Genomic DNA, 25,484 nt, shown 5'->3' on the forward strand with positions numbered 1-25,484 from the left:
GATATTTTAGAACCGAAGAAATGCACTGTCTCTCATTAGTTAAAAATTTCTAGGCTTTGCCCTTAAAAATATGTTTCTTAAGGCAGTGTTCGCATCTTAGTGTGAAAATGAAAATGGTTCTGAAACAGTTACTGTTACTCTTTGATTCATTTCACTTTCACAAAATCGAAGGGACTCTTCACTCTTAGACCTGTGTAAAATAGGACCCATTTACAGTATTTATAGAGCTTTTAAGAGTATGTGGCTTTGAAAAGCCTGCTAAATTTTGACAGCTAAGGGTTCTCTGATTTTATTTTTTTTTGAGAGCATGATCAGAATACTGTGAAGGGTTTTGCAAATGCTTAAATGCAAAAGTTGTGTGAGCTGTGTGCACTCCTACAAGCCTTTCTTATCCAACTGTTACGTATTCTACTTTTCAGATGGAATCTTTGCTACTGGCCCTGAATATAGGATTAGGTATTTAACTTCAGGGTATAGTTTTTTATTTCTCTGGAGCTCATGTTTTTAGACTATTTGGTCCATTTTAAATTTAAATTAATTTTATAATTTCAATGCTTAATTGCAGGTGGCAGAAAGGCAGACTATATAACAAAGCCTTTTAATGTTTTAAAAGCTGTATAGGATTTTCACTGAACCTGTGCCTGCTGATTTAAAAATAACTAGGTATTGAATGCATTTTCTTGTGTTTTAGCAAAGTAGTAGTAGTCAGTATGTTGCTTAGAGGGTAAGTTTGATCAGTTCCATTTCCTATTGTTTCTTTATTTAGGTAAGTGAAAGACTTGGATCTTGGAGTCTTTGTAACAAAATCCCTAACAAGATAGAAGCGTTTAATTAAACTTCTGTCAGTGAGTCAAAATGATAACGAGTAATATGGAGGGATAAACAATTTTAAGGATTTTGAAACACTGTTTTTTAAATTTCATTACTCATTTTGTTATAGGTTGTATATGAGCAAGAAGGAGTTTTCATTCACTCCTCCTGTGGAAAAAATGATGACCAGGACAGCTTAATAGCAGGAATACTGCGTGTCATAGAAAAGGTACTTGCATAATACAGTTACAGAACTTTTGTGTATTTGTTGGCAAAGCACATAACAAGTTTGGCAAATCTTAAATGCCTTTTTCATGTGTAGGATTATGTAAATGAACAAACATCACATTGTATTTGACATTGTCATCATCTATATGTATATGTAAGTTTTAACATAGTCACACCATGACTATATATGGCAATAGGTACTTTGCTGTGTAGTGTTGAATTTTTTGTGATTTCTATTGTAGGAAAATGAAGTGGTAGTAGACTGGAGGCCACTGGATGAGACTTTGGATACTTCTAATATCCTCTGTGCTGGAAAGGTTTGTTAGTTATCAGTGTTCTTTATTATGCTTCTCTAGAGATTTTGTTTTGTGTTAACTAATGCATAGGTGATTTCATAACTGGAAGCAAAGCTTATTTATTATTGGTAGTAATAGCTATATGTAGGAATCTTATTTTCAGACAGCAGGCCAGTTCAGGTTATTAGAATGCATGTGTAGGTTGACTGTATTTAGTTTTTACTTGGTTCACAAATAAAATAGTAGGGGACTAGTTATGAATAGTAAAGACCAAATGAGTGTAAATATATCACAGTCACCAGTCCCTCTGCATCTACTGTGTTGTAGTTTGGTGATTCACTCTTCATAGATAGACATGAAAGTGAGAGGTGCTGTTCTAATGCAAAATAAAAATAGAAGTCTGTGGGGGTTCCAAGATGCAGTGATATGTGCTGTTTAATCAGTATTAAGAGGATGGGGCTAAGTAAAAAAGATTCAAGTTTTACACTTAAATGAGTAATTTGTTATGTTCATAGAGTCTGCAGGAGAGACAAAGATATTTTAGGGTATTGGAATTTAGTAAATAAAACCACATAGTCTTAGTCATAAGTCCAAATTTCCTGTGTTGAACTGTATCATGCGTCTGAGGATTTCAGTACATTTTCATTTAATCTACAAAATAAAGATGCTGATTCTTCAAGTTGAATCTGAGAAACCAGGTCAGTTTTCATGCCTTGTGTTGTTGATAGTTGGTTTTGTTGTTTTTCTCAGGATTCCAGTTCTGTTGTGGAGTGGACTCAAACTCCAAAAGAAAAATGTTCCCGAGGAGCAGACCGTCCAAGTAGTTATGAAGCAGAATGGGACATGGTCACCACAGTCTCTTTTAAGAAGAAACCTCATTCAAATGGAGGTACTTAAAAAAAAAAAGTGGAGGGCTTTTTTGTGTGTACAGTGTTTTGGTTTTCTTCCATGATGGTAACTTGTAACTGAAGAGTTGCCTTTAAGAACAGCCTTTTTGAAAGGCTGGGTTTCATCTGTGGTAAGAGGTGAATCTCTGGGTGTGGAAAAAAATTTACAAGTGGAATAGTTGCCATCTGCCTCTGTTTTTTTTTTTTTTTTTAATTGGTAGAGAATTGAAAGTAGAGTATTGAAAAAGACCATTAAATCTAACTTCTTGCTTCATCATTAGATGTAGTAACAGTTTTAGCTGCACTGGGCTTGCATTCATTAAAATAAGTGGAATTCAAACTAGATGTCATGTTAGAAATGAAAATAGAAAAATAAGTGAGTTACTACTAAAATGCCTTTCCATACTGCAGCAGTAGGGGGAGATGGAATGTACAGTTATGACATACATGGGTCTTTAATATGATCTTTTTTATTCGGGCAAAATAGTTCTACAGCTACACCATTTGTATTACAGTGTTTCAGTATAGATGTTGAAAAACAAGTTGTGACAAAAGAGCAGTGATTCTCGAGTAATCTTTTTGTCTCTGATTCTCACATAGTGTTTTTTTTGTATAATAATACTTGTTTTTCATGTATTATTTCACAGCCTGTACCTGGGGATTATTGTGCTTGTTTTACTGTCTTTATAATGGTTTTAAATGTCATGTTTGTCTTGTATGACTACAGAGTTTGGATGTCAGATTATGAATGTTTTTGGGTAAAGCACAGTCCTTGGCTTTTGTATATACACACATACACACAGAGCATCTCTGTTGGATAAATATGGTTTGCCACATCACTAGTTTGTATATTGAATTTTCATCTCCAGACAGCAGAGCATGTCTTCATCCATACTGTGGGTCACTGAGGACTACAGATTTGGATTATGCTCTTTGCCACTTCTTGCTTATTTCTGATTGCTATGATTTGATGGGAGTAGGCCAGGGGGTGTCCCAGGTTCCTTTTGGACATGCTGGGAATTTTGTGTCTTCTGGTAAAGTACACTTTAATCCCTTCTCCTTGGATATATGCAGTTTTGCACAGCATGTATGCAAGCTTGCACACTGCAGGAGGAAGGGGTGAGGGGGAGATTTCCAATTCACTTGCCCATACTTTGGTAGTAGCCACATGACACGTGGGTAGTAACTGTGGGTAATATATAGGTTACAGGATTGTAGCACATATCATGTTTAGTTTGAGTAAGTAGCACTACCTGGTGAAGGTGCAGGTTGGATTTAGCTTACTGCTGGAATTTGATACAGCAGATGTATATTGAACTGCTTGATCACTTCTGCTGTAGGGTCACAGATTATCTTGAGTTGCAGGTGACCCACAGGGATCATCAAAGTCCAGCTCTTGGCCCTGCACAGGACAACCCCAAGAATCACACCATGTACCTGAGAGTGTTGTCCGAATGCTTATTGAGCTCTTGTTAAGTTTAATGGTGTGACCACTTCCCTGGGAGCCTGTTCCAGTGCCCAACCATTCTCTGGGTGAAAAACCTTTTCCTATAAGTTGTAGGTACAGTTTTAGGGGAGTAGCCTGATGGACTTGTTGATTGTTTTACAAGGAGGCTCAAAGGGAAATCCAGAAATAGTAGTTACAGTGCACATTTTATTATTAGAACCAATGCTGGTGTTTATGTTTTGAGCTTGTTTTTTAGGAACAGTGACAGATATAATGTATTTATAATTGCTAACACTGAAAGTCAAACTAAAATAATGTGCTAATTTTGTTTTTAAGATGCTACAACTCATGCAAACAGAGAAAGCAAGTGGTCGTTCCTGTTCAGTTTGACAGATCTGAAATCAATCAAACAAAACAAAAAAGGCATGGGATGGTCTTATTTGGTGTTCTGTCTGAAGGATGATGTGAAGCTTCCAGCTCTTCACTTTCATCATGGAGATAGCAAACCATTGATTAAATGTCTTGAAAAGCACATTGCACTGAATGAGTAAGTATCAGACAACATTTAGTTCTGTAAAATACAGATTATTGGTTTACTTAAATCACCTAAAGAATTTCAGAGTAATACTTCCTGATTGTTATTCCATTCCTTTTTTTATTAGTATAAATAGTTTTCAAGGTGACTGAAACTGTGGTTTCACATATGTATTTGGAATGTAAGCTGAAGTTTAAAACTTGTTGACTTATTAAGTATTTTAGGGTCTGAAGCGTTACTAGTTCTGAATGCCTCAGTTGCTCCCTCTAGTGGCTGCAGAAGCGTCTTATGAACATGCAGTGTAAAAGTTAAAACCTTCATGAGCTACTTCTGTAAAATGTGATAATTTGTGTTACAATTTGAGATTGTCTCCTTTGTGCAAAATATGCATGAGTATTTACATGGGTTTTTAGGGTAACTTACAGTACTGTCAGCTAGATCAATTGGTATATAAATGTTTTCCCACACAATTCTGTTCCCCTGTAATTTCTTGCCTGGTCAGTGTTTTGCTCTTGATCTTTACCACATAAATCAACTATCTGAGTGTAAATATAATTAAGACTCTATAATTCTGTTAAATAATTTGAGGTTGTTGTGTAGTTATATTGAGCTACCTCCAAGTTTTTTACTAGGATAGCCTTTTTGATCCACAAGCATAAGTATAGAATAAAATAAAATTTTCTGCTCTCACCATGTAAGCATAAGTATAATTTAAGAATCCAACGGTAAATAATGTTAGATAGAATATGAAGAAATAAATGTGATATGACATGTGTACCTATAACAGCTGTAATATTAGTGTAGCATGTAATCTGTTTTCGAAAGTGTTTTGCTATTGTCACTTGCAGCATAATAGTGTGATGACAGATTTGAAGGTGGATAGTGAAATGGCTGTAGGAATCCTTACAGAGGGCTCTTCTTACATTAGTAGCATCACTGAGACCAGAGATGCCTTCAACAAGTAGGGCAGGCTGATGCTGAGTAATACTGAGGAAAATTTTGCTGGAGAACAAGTCAGTAGGATGTGAGTGGTTGTATGTTTGTTAAACTCATTTGTGAAAGACTTTGATAGTTTCAAGACATGGTGTTGGGGTTTGTGATAATCAGAAGTTTTCAGCTGCTTGGAGAAGGTAGCATGGTCAGTGTGTCCAGTTGGTAGACACTGTGTGTGACTTTGTAAGGAGAAAAGTCAGGATACCAAAGGAGAGGCTAATACAGGGACATGATGAACTTGTAAATAGGAATGTACTCTGTACAACTATAGATTAGAAAATTTGAAAATTCTGAATGACAACTTCATCTTAAATCCTGTTTTTTTTTTTTTTTTTTCTCTAGGTTCCCTGCCTTAAACATCCTCATTTAGATTCATAATTTCCCAGCCTCTGCAGGAATAGGGAAACATTGTTGTCCTGTTATTCTGAGTCACAGAAAGCTTTATATCAGATCTGTGTAATCTGTTACCTGTGGACTGCAACAACATATTTGAAATTTTCTAACTGATTTCTAGGATAAGACAGCAAAACTTGAAGTTATGTTCAAGCTTCCAGGCTGTGCTGTGCTGCTTGGTATTGCCACCTTGAACAGTTATTACAAGCATTAATGATTGCAAGAGCAGATACTTCAGGAACTTTAAAGCAAAAAGCAATGATAGCTATGGAAATTCAGTTTGGGTGACCTTATGCATTGACGTGAGCAGGAACTTCCAGTTTTAGTTTCCTTATTCAGTTAAGGTCTCTTCTGTCACCAAATTCTCTTCTGTTGTCTAGTCGTGAATTATGATGATTATTTTTTTCTAAGGAAAGAGAAAAGAACAAATAGGCCATCCAAGTTATGGAAATGACAGAGTTAATCAGTATGTTTCTATTGTTTCCTAATGGTTATTCATTCTTTAGTACATAATGTATCTTGGCTCACAACCTCATTTAGGAAAAGATGTTTACTCAGCTGTTGGGATGCCACAAGTAAATATTTGTCAGTGTAATTACTTGTCATCCCAACTTGTATTTTATAAAATATGGGATATTGATATTAAGGCAGAAATTTTAGGTTATTTATATGTTCTCCTTATGTTATAGTATTTTCTTATATTTCTATTACCTCAAGATTTTGTCCTTCTCTAACACCATTCTTTATATATATCACATCATTGCTGAAATCAGCATGAAGCAGCAAAACTCACACAATAGTTGTGATTTGTTGTCCTAAGGATTAGGTGCTTTCTAATTTAATTGCACCAGTCTAATATTGAGAAAATACTGTGTGCACAGATGACAGTTTCCAAGTCTCAGGACTATGAGGAAGCTTCAGAAAGTGTATAGCTCAAATTTTTGAACATTACCTAAGTAGGTGTTGATACCTGCCTGACTGTCCAGAAAGTGTGTTTAATTAGAAGAGAGGCGTACAGTACAAGGTTTTAATTCTTTTAGTTAAGAAAAACATAATATACGACTCAACCTTTGCCCCTGTGCTGTTTTTTAGAAAAAGCCAATTGAGCTTCATTAACTGTTGGTGCCTCAGAACTATGACTGTGATGTCTGGCTGTCTCAAAAGAAGATCTGTTGTTGCATTTCATATCCGTCAGTGTTTACAGTGTCCTGTCCTGTTGGAATAGGAAAGAGATAAGGCATATTAAAGTTCTTATCTTTGACTTTAATAACATGGTAGATGATGCAGGTACTAATAAAAAGGAAAGTAATTTTTCTTTCAAAGACTAGAAATAGTGTATTTAAACTTTGTGAGAGAGCAATAGAGAGGTATTTTATAAATAAAACTCTGCAGTGGATTAGGGTCAGATGGCAAAGTGCTTGGCTTTCTCCTGCCTGGATACAAACTCTGAGGCTTGAATGTCAGCCTGCTTTCTGAGCTGTTCTCTCTTCTGTCATCTACTGAGCAGTAAATTGGTGATCCAGCAGCTGCTTAAGGAAGTAATGGGGTGCCTGTGCTGGAGAAGGGGGCAAAATGGGATGTTGCAGGGGAAGTAGGTGTGAGAGGAAAAGAAAAGATTTATTACTAGAAGCAGCATGGTTTCAGTGCCTTTGGTGTCATTTTCATCTGCCTATGGAACCCTGTTAAGTAGCAAATGTATTGAGCAGGAGTGTACAAATACAATGAGTTAGGCCAAGTCAGGTTTGTGTTCATTAAGCTTTTGGAGTCTACACAGACATATATTTGCAGGGCTATACTGAGATGGTTCTGTTTTGCAATATGATGGCTCTGGTGTCTTTTAAGTTCCTATCAGTATGAATCTTAGAATTATTCTGACAGCATCTGTTATTGTACTATTGGTTAGAAATATGGTGATGTGCTTTCATATATTGAAAAGCAGTTTGTATTCCTTAATGTAATGTTTTGCAGGGTGCCCTAATATATGATTTACTAACTGGTAGAAAGAATTCCTTAACTGTATGGGTGACATAGGCTCTTTTAATTTCCTCTATTATATTAAGGGAGTTTCAGCATATATTGTTTTGAGGCTGTGTCTCACTACATTTCCTGTGTCACATTTTTTTTGTCCATTGTCAAAACTAGAAAAATGTACTTGAAGAAAGTTTTGTCACCTACATGTAAATGGAGTTATCTTCCAGAGGAATTTCTCAAAAAGTTTTCAAAAGCTTCATTTTTCAGGGAATGAAATAGTACAATTCAGAATTAATATAAAAATAACATAATCTTTTAAATAATGTAGGTTCTGTTTTATATAGCATTAATTGATTAACTTGTGTCAAGAGCTGATCTTGTATCACATGAATGATCCTGCAATAAATCCTTTATTTTTTGCACAAAGCCTGAAATGTGACTTCAGAAAACCAGTAAATGTTCTGAAAATTTTACAGAAAAAAAGAGTTGGACCCAGACATGCTTTTTAAATTTTATTGCAGATCTCCACATGATGAACGGGTTCTTCTTGTGAAGACTCAGAAGTCACTGTCTCAGTCTTTTGAAAATCTCTTTGATGAACCATCTTACGGCTTATTACAAGTATGTAATATCTTCAGATTTTTTTATTCTGAAGACATGTATTGAAAAAATGCACCCTACCATGTCACAAGAATATTTGCTGGATAATGCCATTGTAGAAGCATTAACTATATCCTAAACCAAATGCTTGCTATAGAAAGTACACTTAATTATAAGTTGTTTTCTATGATGTGATAACTTCTTAACTTTCCTGTGGTATTATTTCAAACCTATTCAAGTTCATGTTCTCTGTGATTCATATATTTGTCTTAGTTTTAGGGGGGAAAGGAGATATTTTAGGAGTTACCACAACGTATTACAATTTTCTACGTTTTCCTTGACTAAGTATTCTTTTCATTGATATTTTCTGAGGCTTTTGAAGGGATAATGGAAATACAGCAGCAAAGAGGACAGTATTGGCTAAAAGTACGTGCTTTTTTAATACTACAACAGCTTGTCATTTGGTGGGGTTTATGGACTTGTGAAAATTAGCAGCAAAACTTGAGTGACTTAAGTGACTTGAGGCCAGAGGGTTGATCCACTGATGTGTTTAATTAAAGAAATTCTTCATGAATTAATTACGTTATTTAGTTCTCAAATCAAAATTTGTGTGAAATTCCTAGTAGAGTACATCCTTGTTCAGACTCTTTTCTCTGTGAGGGTTGGGAAACTGGGTGCAAGGCTTCTGTTTTGTACCATGAATCACTGATAGCAAACAGTGGATCTGATCCAATTCTATGTGTAGGTCAGACTTACTGAAAACACTGCTATCCAATCTTTCAAATCAATTAGCAGTATTATCTTCATACTTAAGATGTGTTTTTTAATCATGTGATGACTGTTCTGTATTACTACCAATACATGAAACTTAAATAATTTTGAGATCCACGGTACCTTTCCTGATGTTTGCCTTTGAGTACAAGAATTACAAGTGTGTATATATATTATAACATATTATAAACACAAATGTTTGTGTTTTGCTTGTTTTCCATGTTATAACAGAAATGGAAGAGAGATCCATATGTAGTAACAATGGGAAAATTTTCCAAAGTCACAAACTATATTGTTGGAAGTTTACGTTCAAGTGATCAATCAAATCAGAGGCGACCACCATCAGAAATGGCAGACTTTCTCAATGATACCATTCCAGGGCTAAAGATAAATCAGCAGGAAGAGCCAGGATTTGAAGTAATTACACGAGTGAGTCTATAAATTAATGATACGGATGCACTGATTGTTTTTATGCACTCCTTTAAAAGAATGGTAGGACTTGAAGCATGATGAGTTATACTGTTTATGCAATTGTGGCATACTACCATTTATTCTCAGGAGTTAAGATCATCATCAGTTGCTTTTGAATATGTCATTTTTATGCATGTGAATGTGAGTTTTCTTTGAAAGGAAGTTTGTAATTAATGAAATGGTGTCTATAGTTATGTTAGAGACACTGCCTTAAAAGATGTCTGATTTTGTGTTCAGTGTTTCCTCTGAGGTCAATTAGAGCTATCTTAAGTAAAATTAGAGAAAGCAGGTTAATAACCAATTTTCTTGGCTAATCACTTCTAACATTTCAGTTTCTTTTGAGATTTAAAAAAACTTAATTGGATAATTAATGTCTAGAATGTATAAATTAAAGATATATGCATGATTTGAACCAAAACTAGAATGAACTTTTAATTACATCATGAATCACTGTGGACACCTGTTGGAGTCTTTTATAGATATGTGGAAAAGGTTTATTTTTAAATGCTTGTGATTATTATTTGAGCAGCTTACATATTTTTAAAACATTAAACTGTTTTATATGAGGGATATTTTAGTTCAAGCTAGTGTTAATATCTTAGCAGTAGCTGCCTGAACAACATCATTCTAAGAAGTTGTTGCTTAGCACTTTTTTAATTTGTCAATGAGAAAAAGTATAACAAATGCTATATATGGAAAATAACATTGACCTATATGTCTTAGGCCATCTGACAAATGTCTTGGACTTATAAAGAGTTGAAATACAAATTGATTTGGGGGATGCTATCATAGTAAGAATTTACTTTCTGCTGAATTCTCCTGTATTTAGACATGGAATTGGGGAACTGAGAGACTAAGCACAAACTGAAACTTTTGATGGGTGTTATAAATTCTGAAAGTACATACATCCTTGGATTTTTTAAGAGTCTGTGTACCAAAACTGATCTGTCCAGTCACATTGTGCAGACTATGTAGGGATAGCATGTCCAAACCCAGGCTGATTTTCAGTTCTCTTGTAAGATGCTCTCATATGTATCAGGAATGTGTTTTTGAAGTGAAGCTCCCCGATTGTCTTTGTTTGCTGTGTTGCATTAGCTCATGGAAAACTAGCTCAGAAGTGTTTGTGGAATTAGGTTATTTAAAACATACATACATCCTCCAAAATCAGAAATATTAACATGTATAGTCAGGTCCTCAGCACCAAGTGTCTTACTCTAAAGATCTGCTTGTGTTGGCCCACTCTACTTGCTCATGTGGCTGCAACCTTACATCCTTAGAGTTCCTGAGGTATGTGCATGTGGAAATGTAATTGCACTGACTATAAGAAACTGGCAAGCTTAGTACCATTTGTGCAGTTGTTTGCAACTACTGAAGCCCTTCATTGGGATTCATATAATTCCCTTGTGTGTTTTTCAGATCAACTTAGGGAAACAACCTGAAGTTAGTAGAAGAGAGCCTGTGTCAACTGAAGAATGGGCTAAGAATATGGACTCTGAAGGAAGAATTTTAGATGTTGACTACATAAAACGATTGATATTCAAAGGGGTAACTAGTTTTTCTACGTTCAGCAAGACCTATGGCTTGATTTTGGCTTTTGTTTTCCTTCCCAAACTGTGGATATACTGCTTTCATTAACTTGTAATGTTTTGTGCAGAACTTTGAGTATTATTGAGAGACTTCATAAAGCATGGTTCATGCCAATCAAATACCTCAGCAGCCTTGCAGCTATATAAAATGCTCTACAAGGAGAGACATCTTGATGTGGCTGGCTAAAGGAAATGAGTTGGAAATACAGAAGCTTAAGTGATAAAACAAATGGAAGTGGCTTTCAGGAAAAGACCAGTATTTCAGTGTTAAGATATTTGGTTTATTATTTTCTCTTATAATGTTTTTTTCCTATCCTTCTCAAGCAGAAGCTTCTGATTTTGATTTTGCAGGGATTTGACCCTCATCAGACCAGTGCTAAACACTTTTGCTGGTATTTTTAATGGAACTGAGGTGTTTTACAATATGAATGTGAATTTACTGTCGGTGATGGAAATTTGGAAAACTAATTGTATCCTGTAGCTTTTCTACCTAATATTACTTCAGTATTTCTATATTTTGATGGGAATGCAGCTGCCTTAATGGATTCATTTTGTGTGTGTATGTTTGCAAGCAGAAGTAGAAGATGATAGCACTGTTCTTTAATATTCGTGTGCCCAATTAAGGACCCTTCCACAATAATGAGAATTAGTACAAACCTTTTCTTCCTGTAGCCCACTTCCCTGTCAATCTCTGCCCATTACTGGGGACTGAGTGCTATATTTTATTTATGATTCAAGATCCCCAAAGTGGGGACTCTAATAGCAAAAGTTCCTTATTCTTATGACTGTACTGCAGGAGCTGCAAGAAACTGTCTTGATGAGAGCAGGATATGATTCAGCTCCATATATTTTTGTCATCTAAAAATTATGAGTATTACTTGGGAAGATCTCTGACAAGCAGGATTATTGAATGGACGCTAGTATTTTTGACTGAAAGATTCATTGAAGGTTAGCCATGTCTTGTGAGATGAAAATATTTGTTTAAAAAAAAAATAAATAAATGGAAGACTAATCTTCAAGGTCACTTCATGGCAAGACTAGAAGTCTGGCAACTGTAACCAGAAGCAGTGTAAGATTTTTATACATTTTTAAAGGAACTTTTTTTACTTCTTAAAGTCTGTGATTCCTGTAAGTTTTTTATTTTTAACAGTTAAGCAAAAATATAGGGAGAAAATTATTTTCTAAAGTTTCTTTTTTTACCTAAGTGTGGATCCAGTGCTTCTGCAGTATTCTGTTTAATCATTCTCATTTCTTCCTGTTTCCTCCCAGTTGAGACCTAGTTAGCACATGAGACTTGGCTACAATATAAAGAGAAACTGACTTGAAGTTGCTGCTTTGGGAAGTGTTGTATCAATCTAGGAATGTTTCCTCACAGTATGGTAATGCTTTTGTTGATGCATCATACCCATTTTTCCATAGGGTCTCTGCCATACTTTAAGAAAAGAGGCATGGAAATTTCTTTTGGGATATTTTCCTTGGAATAGCACTAAAGAAGAGAGAGCAAATCTGCAAAAAAGGAAAACGTGAGTACAGTGACTTTTTTCTTACAAAATAAATTTAAAAGGTGCATCTTTTTTAAGACATAGTGACTTAGAAAGCCCTTTGAAAGACAGCTGCTAAAATTGAATGCAAGAACCTGTGGCATCTTCTTAAAAATTGTTTTACTAAAAACATTACATAAACAGGTGTTGTTATCCCATTTATCTAAGAGAATGAATGAATTAATGCTTAAATTAAAAGAAGGAAAGATGAATGTTTGGTTTCAAAATTGTTGTTCTTCTTCAGGGATGAATATTTCAGGATGAAACTACAGTGGAAGTCTGTCAGTGAGGAGCAGGAAAAGCGAAATTCAAGATTAAGAGATTACCGGAGCCTTATAGGTAAATTCATGTTTAGAAACATGCCTAAATGCACACACACTTTTAAAAGTTAATATGAAATTGAAAAGCCTGCATAAAAAGGCTCTAAAAATGAAATGTTGCTCTTTTCACAGGTGTCTAAACTTGGTTATGTACTTAATATTAAAACTTTCTCAAGTAGAGTAACTCAGAGCTTTACATATTAGTGTTGCAAACTGGATTTTTAAACTTCCTTTACTCAGTAACAAAAGACTCTTATTTTGTGCTAAATCATGATGTGTTTTTAGTGGAAATCTTGTTAAAATAATGGCATCCAATATGAATGTGAAAATGTCCATATTTTATAATTTCTTGTAGGGATTTGTGTATGTGCGTTCTGACTTCTGGGATTTACACCTACTTCTAAAAATTTCATCAAATTATGCTGAGCATTAGCAGTTTGTATTCTTATTTCTTTGGTAGTGAGATTTGGGCACCCATGTTCTGTTCTATTAAATATATTTTCTGGAGTCAGGTCGAGATTTCTTTGTTATTCTGAGAGAAAGATTAAACTTATTTCAGGCAGTTAGTCAAGAGGCAAGCTGAAAGGGTCAAAGTAGTTTTGTCTTGGTAGACTAATAAACTACATTTTTAGAGAATGATAACAGAAAAAATAAATTCTGAGTTTCAAAAAGGCCAGGTGTTTATTTCTGTTGAGTAAATTATTTTAATTTTTAAGTATTTGAAATGTATGTGGCAGTATTAGAATTATGTAGTAAAACAGATTCAAATCTACAAAATACTCCTTTTATCAAACTGCATTCAAAATTTTGCAAAATTTCATAATAACTTGGTCTTAAATTTCACCTTATTAAGGAGTATGCTGTGTGTTTGGTATGTTTCAGACATCAAAACTACCTGATGAAAGAGGCAGTTTCATCTGCTATGAGTTACAGGAGCTTGTTCCACAGTATTTATAAAATGCTGTTACGAACTGTCAGTGTCTTTGAGCTGATCATGTGGGAACTTTGCAACTATGGATTATGCTGTAATGCATCAGTATTCATAAATGGCATTGTAGTGTTAGCTTGCATAAAATTGTTTTTAATCCTCCTTAAGTGTAAAACATTTTCGTGAATTATAATCAGGATTTTTTTTTTTCATGAAATGCATTATCAAAGAAAAGGCAGAAAGCTTTAAAATATGTTTGTAAGCAAATACTTTCATTGCAGATAGGAAGGATTTTCTTTATTTTAAAACATTCTTTATTTTGAAATGGCATTCAGTTATGCAGTTGTCTCAAACACCTCAAAGCTTTGCAATAGTGATTGAGGAAGAAATCATCAGCTTAGATATTCTGAATTAATTTGATACTGGCTTTGTAAAACTGGTTTTGAAAGTGTTTTTAAATCTGGATTGTTTTCTTAGAAAAAGATGTTAACAGGACAGATCGAACAAATAAGTTCTATGAAGGTGAAGATAATCCAGGACTGATTTTACTTCATGATATTTTGATGACCTATTGCATGTATGACTTTGACTTAGGTAAGTTTTGTCCCTCTGAATGTAAAAGCCTTCTTGGCTTCTGATATGCAGATTTACTTATGCGAAGCTCTATTAATATAATTGAACTTGTATTGATTGCAATGCTCTTTGTAAATGTTTTTTTTTTTTTTAAATTTTGATAATTTGTAGTATTTAATAATGTAGATAACTTTGTTCAGTTTTTCTTCCTCTCTTCAATTTGGTGCGTGTCTTCAGCATCTGAACTCATTAGCTCTAGTGGGATTGGAAATTAAGTGGTAGTTTGTCTTCACCACAGGCCTACTGTTGTGGGGTTCTTTTTTTGTTTTGGGGGTTTTTGTGTGGGTTTTTTTTGTTTAGGTCTTTTTGTGTTAACTTTTTTAATAGAATTGAAGCAGTCTTGCTTCTCAAAGTTTTGAATGGGTTTGGGTCTTTGGAGCTGAAGTGTTATATATATTTTTAAGACTGATAATGTCAATAAAAATGATAAGCCAGCTGCCACTGCTGTAATTAAAGCTCAGTATGCTGAACCAGCTGTTTGTAAACATGGTGTTCTTTGAATATTTTAAAAGCTAGTTCTTGAGAAGTGCACTTAGCAATCTGTCAAAATTACATTTTAGTACATGCATCTGCTGCAGAGGGAAAAGCATATAACATCTCACTTTAATCACACTGTTAATATGATAGCTAAGTCTTGGTTTCTTGTCAGTTGTGTTGGGAAGGAGGGAAAAGATACTTGGAGTTTGTTCACCCTTCACCCCCGGCATGACATTTGGCTGCTGTATACTTCGGAGGTTTTTTTGGGTATTCTGTATCAGAAAAGTTTTGAGATTCTAAAAGCCCACTTCATGCCAAATTTTGAAAACAAGAAGTAAGATGGAATTTTTAACTGCTAGTAAACATGCTATAGAGCTGTAGTTCTTGTCAGCTTTCGTTCTCTCTGAAAGAGTCTTGATCTTTGGCTTGAAAAAAAAGAAAACTGAAACTGATGGTTTAAGCATGTAGCTCTGTTACATCTCTTTCCACATTTCAGCATTCATTAATGCACAGTGACATTATAGGTGAAAGTAAAGCAGATTCACCACCCACTCTGGTAAATACATTGTTGAGATGGCTTAAGTGCACACTGGATAAGTCTTTTGTTTTATAAACAAGCAAGAATAATGGAAATACAGTAAATTTGACACAGTAACTGTCTAAGGCTTCTACACATTGGTGCAGTGCTACTCTTAATCTTTTGACAGCAGCTTTAGAGTGGTCTGAATAACGCCACAAACTGCTGGATAGGGGAGGGGACAGAATAGCTGTTAATAGAATATTTTTCTGAATTAATTCCTTAAGTCTGCATTAATGAGTTTGGTTTTATTATTAAATGGACTTTTAAACTGTCTTGGACAGAATGTTCCCTGCATTTATTTTTAGTTAGCTGTAGTATTTCATGTGTGAGGAACAACACTATTTTCTTTTGACCTTTTAATTATTTACCTGTTTGCTGTTATTTATTCTGTTTTTCTTCTCACAGGTGTTCTGTGTTTTCAGTTACTGACTCTAATCTTCTTTTCAGTTACAGAGTTACAATTACATCATTGAGAAATAAAGTCAGCCAACTGAAAAATGTTATGTTGAACCTATCATTGATGATAGATACATTAATTGTGTTCTCTTATTTAGACATGCCAGCAACAATTGGGCAATAGATAAGCTGACACTATCATCAGTTGGGAAGAAGGGGAAAATTAGAAATCATTATGCTCTACGTAAATTGACTGTTAATTACAAACAAGAAAGATGGAAGAAGCATTTAAAAACTGTAAAACTTGAAAAACTTTTTTTATACAACTAAAATTTTGTAGCTGTTTATAAAAACTATATGCTTTAGTGGGCTTTCTTCCTCCAGTTAAATGAAAGCTTTTCTTGAAAGAGTGTGAGTACTTTTTAGGTGGTATGGATTTTATTCACCAGTTCTAGGCACAAAATATGAAGGCATGTCCTTGAATCAGATCTAGAGACATGTTGCTGTGGTGCTTCTTGCAAGCAATGCTTTACTATTAATTCCCTTTCTCACTTGGATAGGTTGGATTGTTTGTTTTTATCTGCTTGGTTACACAGACGGTCTTAGGCTTGGGTGTATTTAAAGTACTGCTCAAGCAGAACAGTCCCAACTTGCTTAAATTAAGGAATCTTTAAAGCATATTCAGTGACAGAAAAAAAAAAAAAGAAGTGTAAAATGCAAAGTTTTCTTCATAAGAACTGTTGCACTGTGTTTTTCTGGAATTGTAGCTCAACATCTCTTTAAGTGAATTTGAGAAGAAAATCATCTTTAGAGTGTGGGTGAGGGAGTGCAAAGATACTCACAATTTTTAAATGTCTAGAAGAAAGTAATCAAGTACAAATAGAAAGGAAATTATATACAAGCTTGTATTTGTGATGGTGCAAGGTAGAGACTTAATCTTAAAAATATCAATATATGCTCCTGACTTCTAAATAGGAACATTTTTACTAAAAATATGTTGTGTACAAACTCAGTTTGTACATATTTTAACAGCTATTGGAACAATGTGTTTGCTTTATGTTCTCTTTGGATTAGCAGAAATGGCTTGTAAATCTTAGCAGATCTATGGGATGTTAGTGCCTATTAATACAAGTCTGTCTTTACAGGCAGTTGAATCAGAGAATTATAGTTTCTGTATGCACTAATATTTGTTTCACTCAGTCATTTGCACACTTGAAAAATTACTGTTTAACTGCTGAGTTTAAATTTCTTTTTGCTTTCCCCCCCCCCCCCCCGCTTTTTCTCCATCAAGGTTATGTGCAGGGGATGAGCGACTTGCTGTCACCTGTCTTGTATGTTATGGAGAATGAAGTAGATGCCTTTTGGTGCTTTGTATCATACATGGATCAAATGGTAAAATAAGGCTTTTTTAGCTCAAATAAACAGATAAGCTACAGATAGTATTTGGGGTTAATTTTAATTTATAAATTTCACTGGGATTTTTGAATTCTTTTAAAGCAGTCATTTATGTTTGGAGTCAATATGCTTTTGTTGATTGAGGTTGTTATGGGTTTGCAATAGTATTGCTGTATGAAGCAGGTATATTTGGCTCCTTAAGAATTCCAAAGTAACCATCACAGACAAATTTGTATTTATCAGGAGTCCTCAAGCAGGATTTTGTTCAGGATAGTGGTTTCATTATATACCTGCCTTTTGGGTATTGTTAAATGCAGTTTAGACTTCCTACAAACTGAGGCTTTTATGACTTTTGCATTTGGCAAGAATGTGTGACTGATACGAAAATAAAAGAGAATTTTTTTGTTTGAGTGCAGTTATGCTGCTGGGAAATACAGAGCTTAATCAGATTTATTACATACAAAAATGTTAGCAAAGAAATACAGTTCAGTGCTTTAGTTAAACTTCTCAGTAAAAGGCAGACATTTTGTTAGATAGAAATACAGTTAAATATCTATATATTAAATACCTAAGGGGTGAGAACCACTGTTGCAATAACAAAACTTCCTTTAAAATTGCTGCAAATCTTAAAATTGAGTTAATAAATGTGACAGTGCTAATGTTTTATTCCATACAGCATCAGAATTTTGAAGAACAGATGCAGGGTATGAAGACACAACTTATTCAGCTGAGTCATTTGCTTCGTTTACTAGACAGTGGATTTTGCAGTTATTTAGGTAGGTGTATTGTTCATGCACAGTAACTGAAACAGCTTCCTGCATTCTGTTCCTTACAAATCTAAATATAATTCCAATATTCTATGAGTACAGGACTTGTAACTTTATAATGCCTAAAATATTTCAATAATTGTTTCATGCTTATTGAAAAAATAGGGTCATCCTGTTATCAGTTTGAAAAATATACCATACTCTTGCAAATATCTTGATTCTAAAAAGATCCTGCCATCTTAAAAATTAGTGGTGTAAGCATGTCCCTGTAAAGTGTGGGTTTGTTTTTTTTTTTTCACGTCTGAACCAAATTTGATGCTTCTGAAATGTCACACTCTTATTCCTAGAATCTCAAGACTCAGGCTACCTTTATTTTTGCTTCCGGTGGCTTCTTATCAGATTTAAAAGGGAATTTAGTTTTCAAGATATTCTTCGACTCTGGGAGGTAAGGAAATATTTCATCACACAAATTCCAGCAGTTTTTGGACTTTAGAACAAAAAGCATGGATCATTTTGCAAAGTGTTTAATACTCTGATAAATTAAAAAAAAAGGATTTAGTACAATGATCTGAGGACAAGCAAGCACTTCTTATGTCTTTTTAGCCTAAAGAACAGCTTGTGAAATTAATGAAAAAATACTTACTAGAGCTGGTTTGCATAAATTGGCTGTCCAAAATGATTTGGACAGGAGCCTTCAACTGAGACTCTTAAGTGAAAGTAGTAAGTGGGGAGTACCAGTTAACTGTTAATGGAACACAGCTCATGATAAAAGAAAGAGCATTTGTTTGATTAATTCTTTGGTATTGGTGATTCTTTATAGATTAAGTTGAATGAAGCACTGTCAGGGTAGTTTGTGTTAGACAAAACCATGAGGAGGATGACGTCAGAAGATCATTAATCTTGATGATAAGGCCTTGTGATGCTACATAACATTATGTAAAACATCAAAATGTTGAAGTTCTGATAATTCTGGGTTAATGAGATCTTTTATTTTGATTTAGGTGATCTTGGGATCAGATGAAATAATTACAGTTAACTAATACTCTTGTCTTTAATTTTTCATTCCGGGAAAATTGAGAAGTGTGCCAACATTTATTGTCAAAAATGCATTTAACAGGGGCACAATATTCCTGAACTCCAAAGAACAGAATAAATGTTCAGATGAATGGAGGGAGTATTTTATAGGAATAACATTGTATGGGTTGAGGAACAGAAGGGTAATGAAAAGAGCAGGGCTGAGATGCATAAAATTTGTACTATAATGAAAAAGAATGTTGTTTCTGATGTGATGAAAAATAATGTTGATACTTTTATTCACTTTTTCCACTAATGATAAAGGAGTCACATAAAGAGGAGGACCAGTATTTAAAACTGTCTAAAATAAATCTTTTTTAGCTTTTTTATCATCAGTTGGTGGAATTTAATATCGTAGAGTATTGAAGTAGTATTTCATCCAGAGGACAAAAAAGTTTATGGATAACATTCATAAATAAGGAAACCAATATGTACAAAACCAGAAGAATTCTCTTATGTGAAGGTATAAATGATAATGATTTGGGAGGGGAGATGCACTCATCTCTTCCCCCCAGTATTGCATTCTCAGTATTTTTTAAAGACTAATTTTTGAAGTACATGACAACAGTATTTTTATTTATGGTTTATAGTCCCAGGCTAGCATGTTTTTATCACCTCTGCTTTAGGGCATATATATGTCTACATACAGGGAAGAAATACACTATATTTCTCCCTCAAGTGTTTTTTTTCCTCTCTTAGGAAGACAATGGAAACCTTTTGATATATGATAATCTTGTAGGTTTCTTATAGCGCATCATAATGTATGTTTACTACAAGTATTCAATTTCTTTGCTAGGAGACATGGAATGGGAAAGGGAGTATCTTGTTTTCCTTTTTAAAAGAAAGTAATTAAGGCATTATGTTAATGTTTTTATATGAAGGCCAGAGTCACCTTGATCAATTCAGCTTATAGTGGGTTTTTTCTCGAGTGCATAGCCATGCAGCTCCACTGGTAGCAGTGAAGTAAATGGGAGTTACAAAGGCAAGCTATAGACTCCAGAGGCCTTTTTCCTTTATAGAGAAATTAATTACTTTTTTGGGTATTTGGCTGAGCAAACCTCATGTTGGGTTTTGTAATAGCACATGTGAATTGAGGGAATCCATTTGAAGGCAATACTACACTATGACATACTCACTTGCAATGCACAGGATGGGATGAAGGAGAGGTCCCATCTGAGATTCCAGTCCCAGGTTCCAGGACTTCTGGGGCTTTTTCTGTCTAATCTGCTGATTTCAGGGTTATTGTGGATCTCTGTTTCTGTCCTCTGACCCATATGAACCATTAAGTAAGCATCAGACACTTTTTCCCTGTTCCCACTGGATTCATGACATCCAGTGTTTTATCACAAAAAAAGGAATGAGAAAGATTCTTCACTAGTCTGGTTTCTTCCATCTCCATTCACCTTGGAAATGGGAGATGCCAGTTCTCATCATCTGGAGTAGAGGCTAACTCCCAGCCTTAGCAGTTTCTGAGCAAGAGCCATAATCAGATTGTGGTACAAAATGTAGTGGTTGTTTCATTGCTCTGTGACAGAGTTGCATGTGATAGAGAGGTGACTTTCCACCTTGTGTGGGTAAGCTGAGACACATTATGTGAGTGTAGTTATTTGCAATATTACACGCAATGACTTTTGTGTGAGGGTTAAACTGCTCTGGCTGTGGATGGCTTAATTTATGGCAGTGCCTCCCAAACACAGCCCAGATAGTCTACTGACCAACTTCTTAGCTCTCCCAAAATTGAGAGTAGTTCAGTCCCTCCTTCTCACTTGCAAGACAGGCAGTATCACCTGGTAATTCCAGCCAATACTTAATCTTTTATTTGCACAGTGGGTGGCTTAGAAGAAACCCAGACGAAAAGTTCTGTTACAAAATAACAATTGTCTCATACCTAGCTTCAGTGTTATTCTAATACCACTTGGTAACATAAAGCCAAAATGAGTTGGGAATAAGTTAATTACATACATTGGTTACAATAATCATGGGTGTTGAGGTAGCATTAGAACAAATGAGTCTTTACTTGTGTAGCTATATCAGAAAGAAAAAGGAAAACGAGTTATTGCTCCTTATTTTTATATTTTTATCTTCATATTTATAATTTAAATGCTGCTTTTTCTTCCATGCTTCCAACATGTTGTAATGCTGCTTGTTATGCATTTACATACATAACCTTAAGTGCATGCTCTGCCCCAGACTTGGAAAGGTTTATCAGAAATGGTAGCAAAATGTGTGGATTTTTTTGGGCAGCAGCTTGATGTTTAACAAAATCAGTGCACAGCTGTCAATATGTCCTTGTGAAGTAGGAGTAGAAGAACACAATACTAGTGTAGACAGAGGGTGTTTGGTAGATTATAGGCAGTTTCATTCAATTGTTATTTTTTATCAGCCTACTTGCATTCCTGTCGTTCTCCTGGAGTCAGAGAATGCTTTAACAGAATATTGGTTGTCTGATAAAAATGCGAAATTTAATTTCTGAATTGAAACATTCAAGTTTAATTGCACTCTATTTTGGGTGAACTTGGTTTGTATATCTTTGGGATTTATGCAAATCTGTTTACAGATTATATGTACTAGTAATGAAAGTTCAAGTATAAGCTCTTGCTCAGCTATAAGGCTTTATTCCATCAATAATGATGAAAAAAGTTTTTTGCTAATGAAGTAACAAATTTTCAGCAGTCTGATTTCTTGCCTGCCTTTTTTGAGAGTAAATCCATTGTCTTAAATCCCTTTATCTGTCAGGGCAACTTTGCAAGCAGACTTCTGCTTCTTTCTGGTTTTGTTGGCAAAAGTGTTCTCCAACTTTCTGCCTACCACACATGTTCTTTTCAAATACTTTTTGTTTAGAAAGGTTTTTGTAAATGTCCTAAAATATGGTATTAGTACTGAGGTTACACATTTCAGTCCCAGTGAACTCAAGAATGATAATTGTGTCCTCTATGGGACCAAAAGCCAGTTGTATCTTCAGCTGGAAAGGAATACCCAGCCACCCCCAGTATCTGCATTTACATGTCTTTGTGTCATGGTGGCAGGATTGGGAACAACTTTAGCACCTTATTCATAAACATTAGAGCCTTTTAAGCTGTTGCTGGGCATGGCACTCTTCCGCCAGTTCACACTTAATGCAGATACTCTAAGCCACAAATAATTTGTTAGCTTCAGTTCTCTTTCACATGAGCTGAGGCAGAGCCCACATTCACAAGACCACAAGCTCAAGTGGTTTAGTAGCATTATAGTGGACAATGGCTTAAGAACCAGATAAGCATTTGGTGACTTGGACTTGCAGTTGTCTCTAAAGGCCCAAAAGTAAAATTCCAAATAATTTTACAAAAACTTTCAAAAACAGCTTATTGTTAGTTAAGTGATTTGGCTGGAGGACATATTTTCTAAGAACTACTTTTCTTTCCAGTGGAAAATTATAAGCATTTCAAATGTGGGTTTTTTATATTTTAACAGGTCATGTGGACGGAATTGCCTTGTCAGAATTTTCATCTTCTCCTTTGTTGTGCTATCCTAGAATCTGAAAAACAGCAAATAATGGACAAGCACTATGGGTTTAATGAGATACTAAAGGTACCAAATTCTTACGCATTATTGTGCTGGTTTTGGCTGCAGTAGAGTTGTCTTCCTAGTGGCTAGTATGGGGCTGTCTTTTGGGTACTAAATTAAAATTGTTAACTTTTTGGAGTTAGTGCAATATGATTGTGATTTATGCTGGGGGAGGGAAAGGTGCATACCATCTTCTGAAGGGTTAAATGTCTATCCTGCAGGCTTTCAAAATGGTTTATCGGATGTCTGTGTTTAGTGATAAAATCATTAATAGATTGAAAATGGTTCTCCCTGTCGATGAGTTATTATATTTAATACTAACTTTTGCTTTATCTTCTATGATCTAATTTATCATATGTGAAAACGTGAGCTGCTGGAGGGAAGTATGTAGGAGGGCCAGATAGTTTGTCATGTTTAGATGTACTATGGATTCTTCTTGCAGACCTTAGATGCTGCTGTTCCATACTGTATCTTTGAGTAGCCATTTCTCAAAGCTTATAATCTATGTCTAGCATTTCATAGCTTAAGGGGTAGGCTAATAAGGTGATACTTACTAGCAGTGCAGTATTACAGTGCAGTGCATGGTATTAGTGTATTTTGAGTGAAACATAGTTATAATTTATCTCACTATACCTTGTGAATCTATTTTTAGCATATCAATGAACTGTCTATGAAAATCGATGTGGAATATATACTCTGCAAAGCAGAAGCAATTTCTATGCAGATGATGAATTGCAAGGTAAAGATAACTACTGCAAATGTTTATAGTCAGGAACAGTATGTAGTTAGCTGTAAGTGTTCATGTATGACTTGTGAAATAACTGAATACCTGGGTACAGTAAAGCATGTTGTGTAGCTATGCAGTGCCTATGTTCGAGAAGTCTGTAAGCAAAAATAATTGATTTTTTAGAGTAATACTGTTCACTGGGGGAAAGCTGAATTGTGCTTTTTGGTTGTGATTTCTCAACTCTCACTAGGTAACCTCACTCCAAGAAATTTGATGTTTGGTGTGCTTGAGAAAAACTAGTTGAAAGGTGCATTGCATTGAAAACATGACAGACTTATTAGGCAAAAACTAGTGGGTCACTCAATAAAACTAATTTCAATAATGTGAAGTGTAATTATAATAGTTGATTAGACTTTAACTTCTTGTAATGAAGATTATATTAATCATGATTAATCAGGAATCGATTCCTGAGCATGTTCGCTTTGTGGTCTTGAAAAGTAGCTACCAAAAATGTTAACTGTAATATAAGTATTGCTGAGAGATGCTTTCAGTACAGCTAAATTCAGATGAATGATTTCTCACTTGAATGAGTACTGGGAATACAGGATGGACAGAGGGGGACTTTGTTGTTAACTTTTTGCATTTAATTACAGTGATTTTTAATATTTCCCCTGCTGCCTCCTTTCTAGGAATTGCCTCAAACAGTCAGTGAGATCCTGGGGATAGAGAACAGTTCAGTAACGCCGGATTCAGACACAGGAGAGGATGAAAGTGGAGCTGAATTGAGTTGTCCGACGTCACTGTACCAGAGTATCTCAACCCCTGTAACTGCTGCCAATGGGACGGGGGACGGCGCTCCACAGGCGGCTGAGACGCAGAGCCTGACACCTGCCTAATTACACTTGGTCCCATTGGAGAAAGACTTTCACTGAGCACATTCTGTTCAAGCACTTGAGAGATGGATATTTAAATTTGGTGTTGATTAAGCTTTAAGGTTGTAAAGAAAATCTGTACTGTAATGCTTTTGCATTAAAGCTTTACAACATGACTCAACTATTTTTGTAGTTTCTTCTACCAAAATAGCCTTTTGTTTTCAATAACATTCCTTAATATTTTTGTAGCCAAGTGCATTTTCTTTTTGCTGGTAAACTGGAAATTGATGGTGATTAAGAATGAAAGAAATTTCTGCATTTGCTGAGCTTTCACACATATTGATCTAAGACAGTGTGAGCTCCTTGATTTAAGCAGATTCACAATATGCCAGCTGAAGCTGCTGTACAAAATTTTCAAGCTGAAGTGATGCTGATGTGCTAAAGGAGGATTCTTTTGTAAATGGATTTTCCCTATTTCAAATGTTTACAAAAATACTTCTAAGTATTTGTTGCTGGTTGAATGTAGATTTGAAATGGACATTCATACTTGCACAGTTTAATGTCCAAATACTGAATTTTGTGTAATTGGGAGTGGGTGAACAGTATATTTTTACATTAACATATCTTCACTTTATATATACATATATATATTTACACACATACACACACTATATGCACAAATGTTTGTGAATACTAAAAAGGATAGTTGTATTTTCAGTATCTAAATAAACTTGACTGTTCATTCGTATGAATCAGTTTGACCAAATTAATGCACAGCTCCAACCTAGGCTCTTTTTCAAAACTTTTCTAACTGAAGATAACTTTCATGTCAATACATTCAGTCCTACACTTGATGTAATTTTGCAATTTATACCTTGCAAACTTTACTAATGTTCATATTTGTTAATATATTAACGGATCAATTAACCACTTACACTTTTTATGGCAACATTATCTGGAGAATTGGTAAGCAGGTTATAAAAAAGCCAACCAACAAACCACACACCAAAATAGAAATCACGATTGACATTAATGCATTTTTGTATCTGCAAAAGGCAGTGAGTTTATTTCATGCCATGCTGATGTCCTTTGACATTATGTGAAATTTAACATAACTGATTAAGTGTATTCATTATTTGGTAACTATTGTACATATATAAAATAAAAGTCAAAGCTGATTTAGTGTTTTTAATTAAATCATATTTAGAGAAAAAATTTAGTTGTCTGGTTGTTAATGTAAGAA

The 25,484-nt window shown here is 34.8% G+C and overlaps 1 protein-coding gene across 7 annotated transcripts in view; it reads left to right on the forward strand.

The window, feature by feature from the left end:
* TBC1D15 (TBC1 domain family member 15) overlaps positions 1 to 25,419 on the forward strand; it is a 35,210-nt gene extending 9,791 nt beyond the window's left edge. For 2 of the 7 annotated variants that reach the window (XM_085569830.1, XM_021528975.3), the window contains exons 2-18: positions 941 to 1,039; positions 1,281 to 1,355; positions 2,085 to 2,223; positions 4,005 to 4,215; positions 8,082 to 8,181; positions 8,533 to 8,586; positions 9,163 to 9,360; positions 10,819 to 10,947; positions 12,408 to 12,511; positions 12,774 to 12,868; positions 14,255 to 14,371; positions 17,155 to 17,255; positions 17,935 to 18,034; positions 18,373 to 18,470; positions 22,550 to 22,666; positions 23,295 to 23,381; positions 24,059 to 25,419. In XM_085569830.1, the coding sequence (XP_085425956.1) occupies positions 941 to 1,039; positions 1,281 to 1,355; positions 2,085 to 2,223; positions 4,005 to 4,215; positions 8,082 to 8,181; positions 8,533 to 8,586; positions 9,163 to 9,360; positions 10,819 to 10,947; positions 12,408 to 12,511; positions 12,774 to 12,868; positions 14,255 to 14,371; positions 17,155 to 17,255; positions 17,935 to 18,034; positions 18,373 to 18,470; positions 22,550 to 22,666; positions 23,295 to 23,381; positions 24,059 to 24,265 (2,031 nt within the window). In that variant the 3' untranslated portion in view covers positions 24,266 to 25,419. The remainder of the gene's footprint in view (positions 1 to 940; positions 1,040 to 1,280; positions 1,356 to 2,084; positions 2,224 to 4,004; positions 4,216 to 8,081; positions 8,182 to 8,532; positions 8,587 to 9,162; positions 9,361 to 10,818; positions 10,948 to 12,407; positions 12,512 to 12,773; positions 12,869 to 14,254; positions 14,372 to 17,154; positions 17,256 to 17,934; positions 18,035 to 18,372; positions 18,471 to 22,549; positions 22,667 to 23,294; positions 23,382 to 24,058) is intronic. The other 5 variants (XM_085569831.1, XM_021528976.3, XM_085569832.1 and 2 more) reach the window with 4 other exon arrangements.
* Positions 25,420 to 25,484: the final 65 nt, after the last annotated feature.

This window comes from Lonchura striata, chromosome 1A (assembly GCF_050655825.1).
Source record: "Lonchura striata isolate lonStrDom1 chromosome 1A, ASM5065582v1, whole genome shotgun sequence".
In the NCBI taxonomy this organism is placed as follows: domain Eukaryota; kingdom Metazoa; phylum Chordata; class Aves; order Passeriformes; family Estrildidae; genus Lonchura; species Lonchura striata.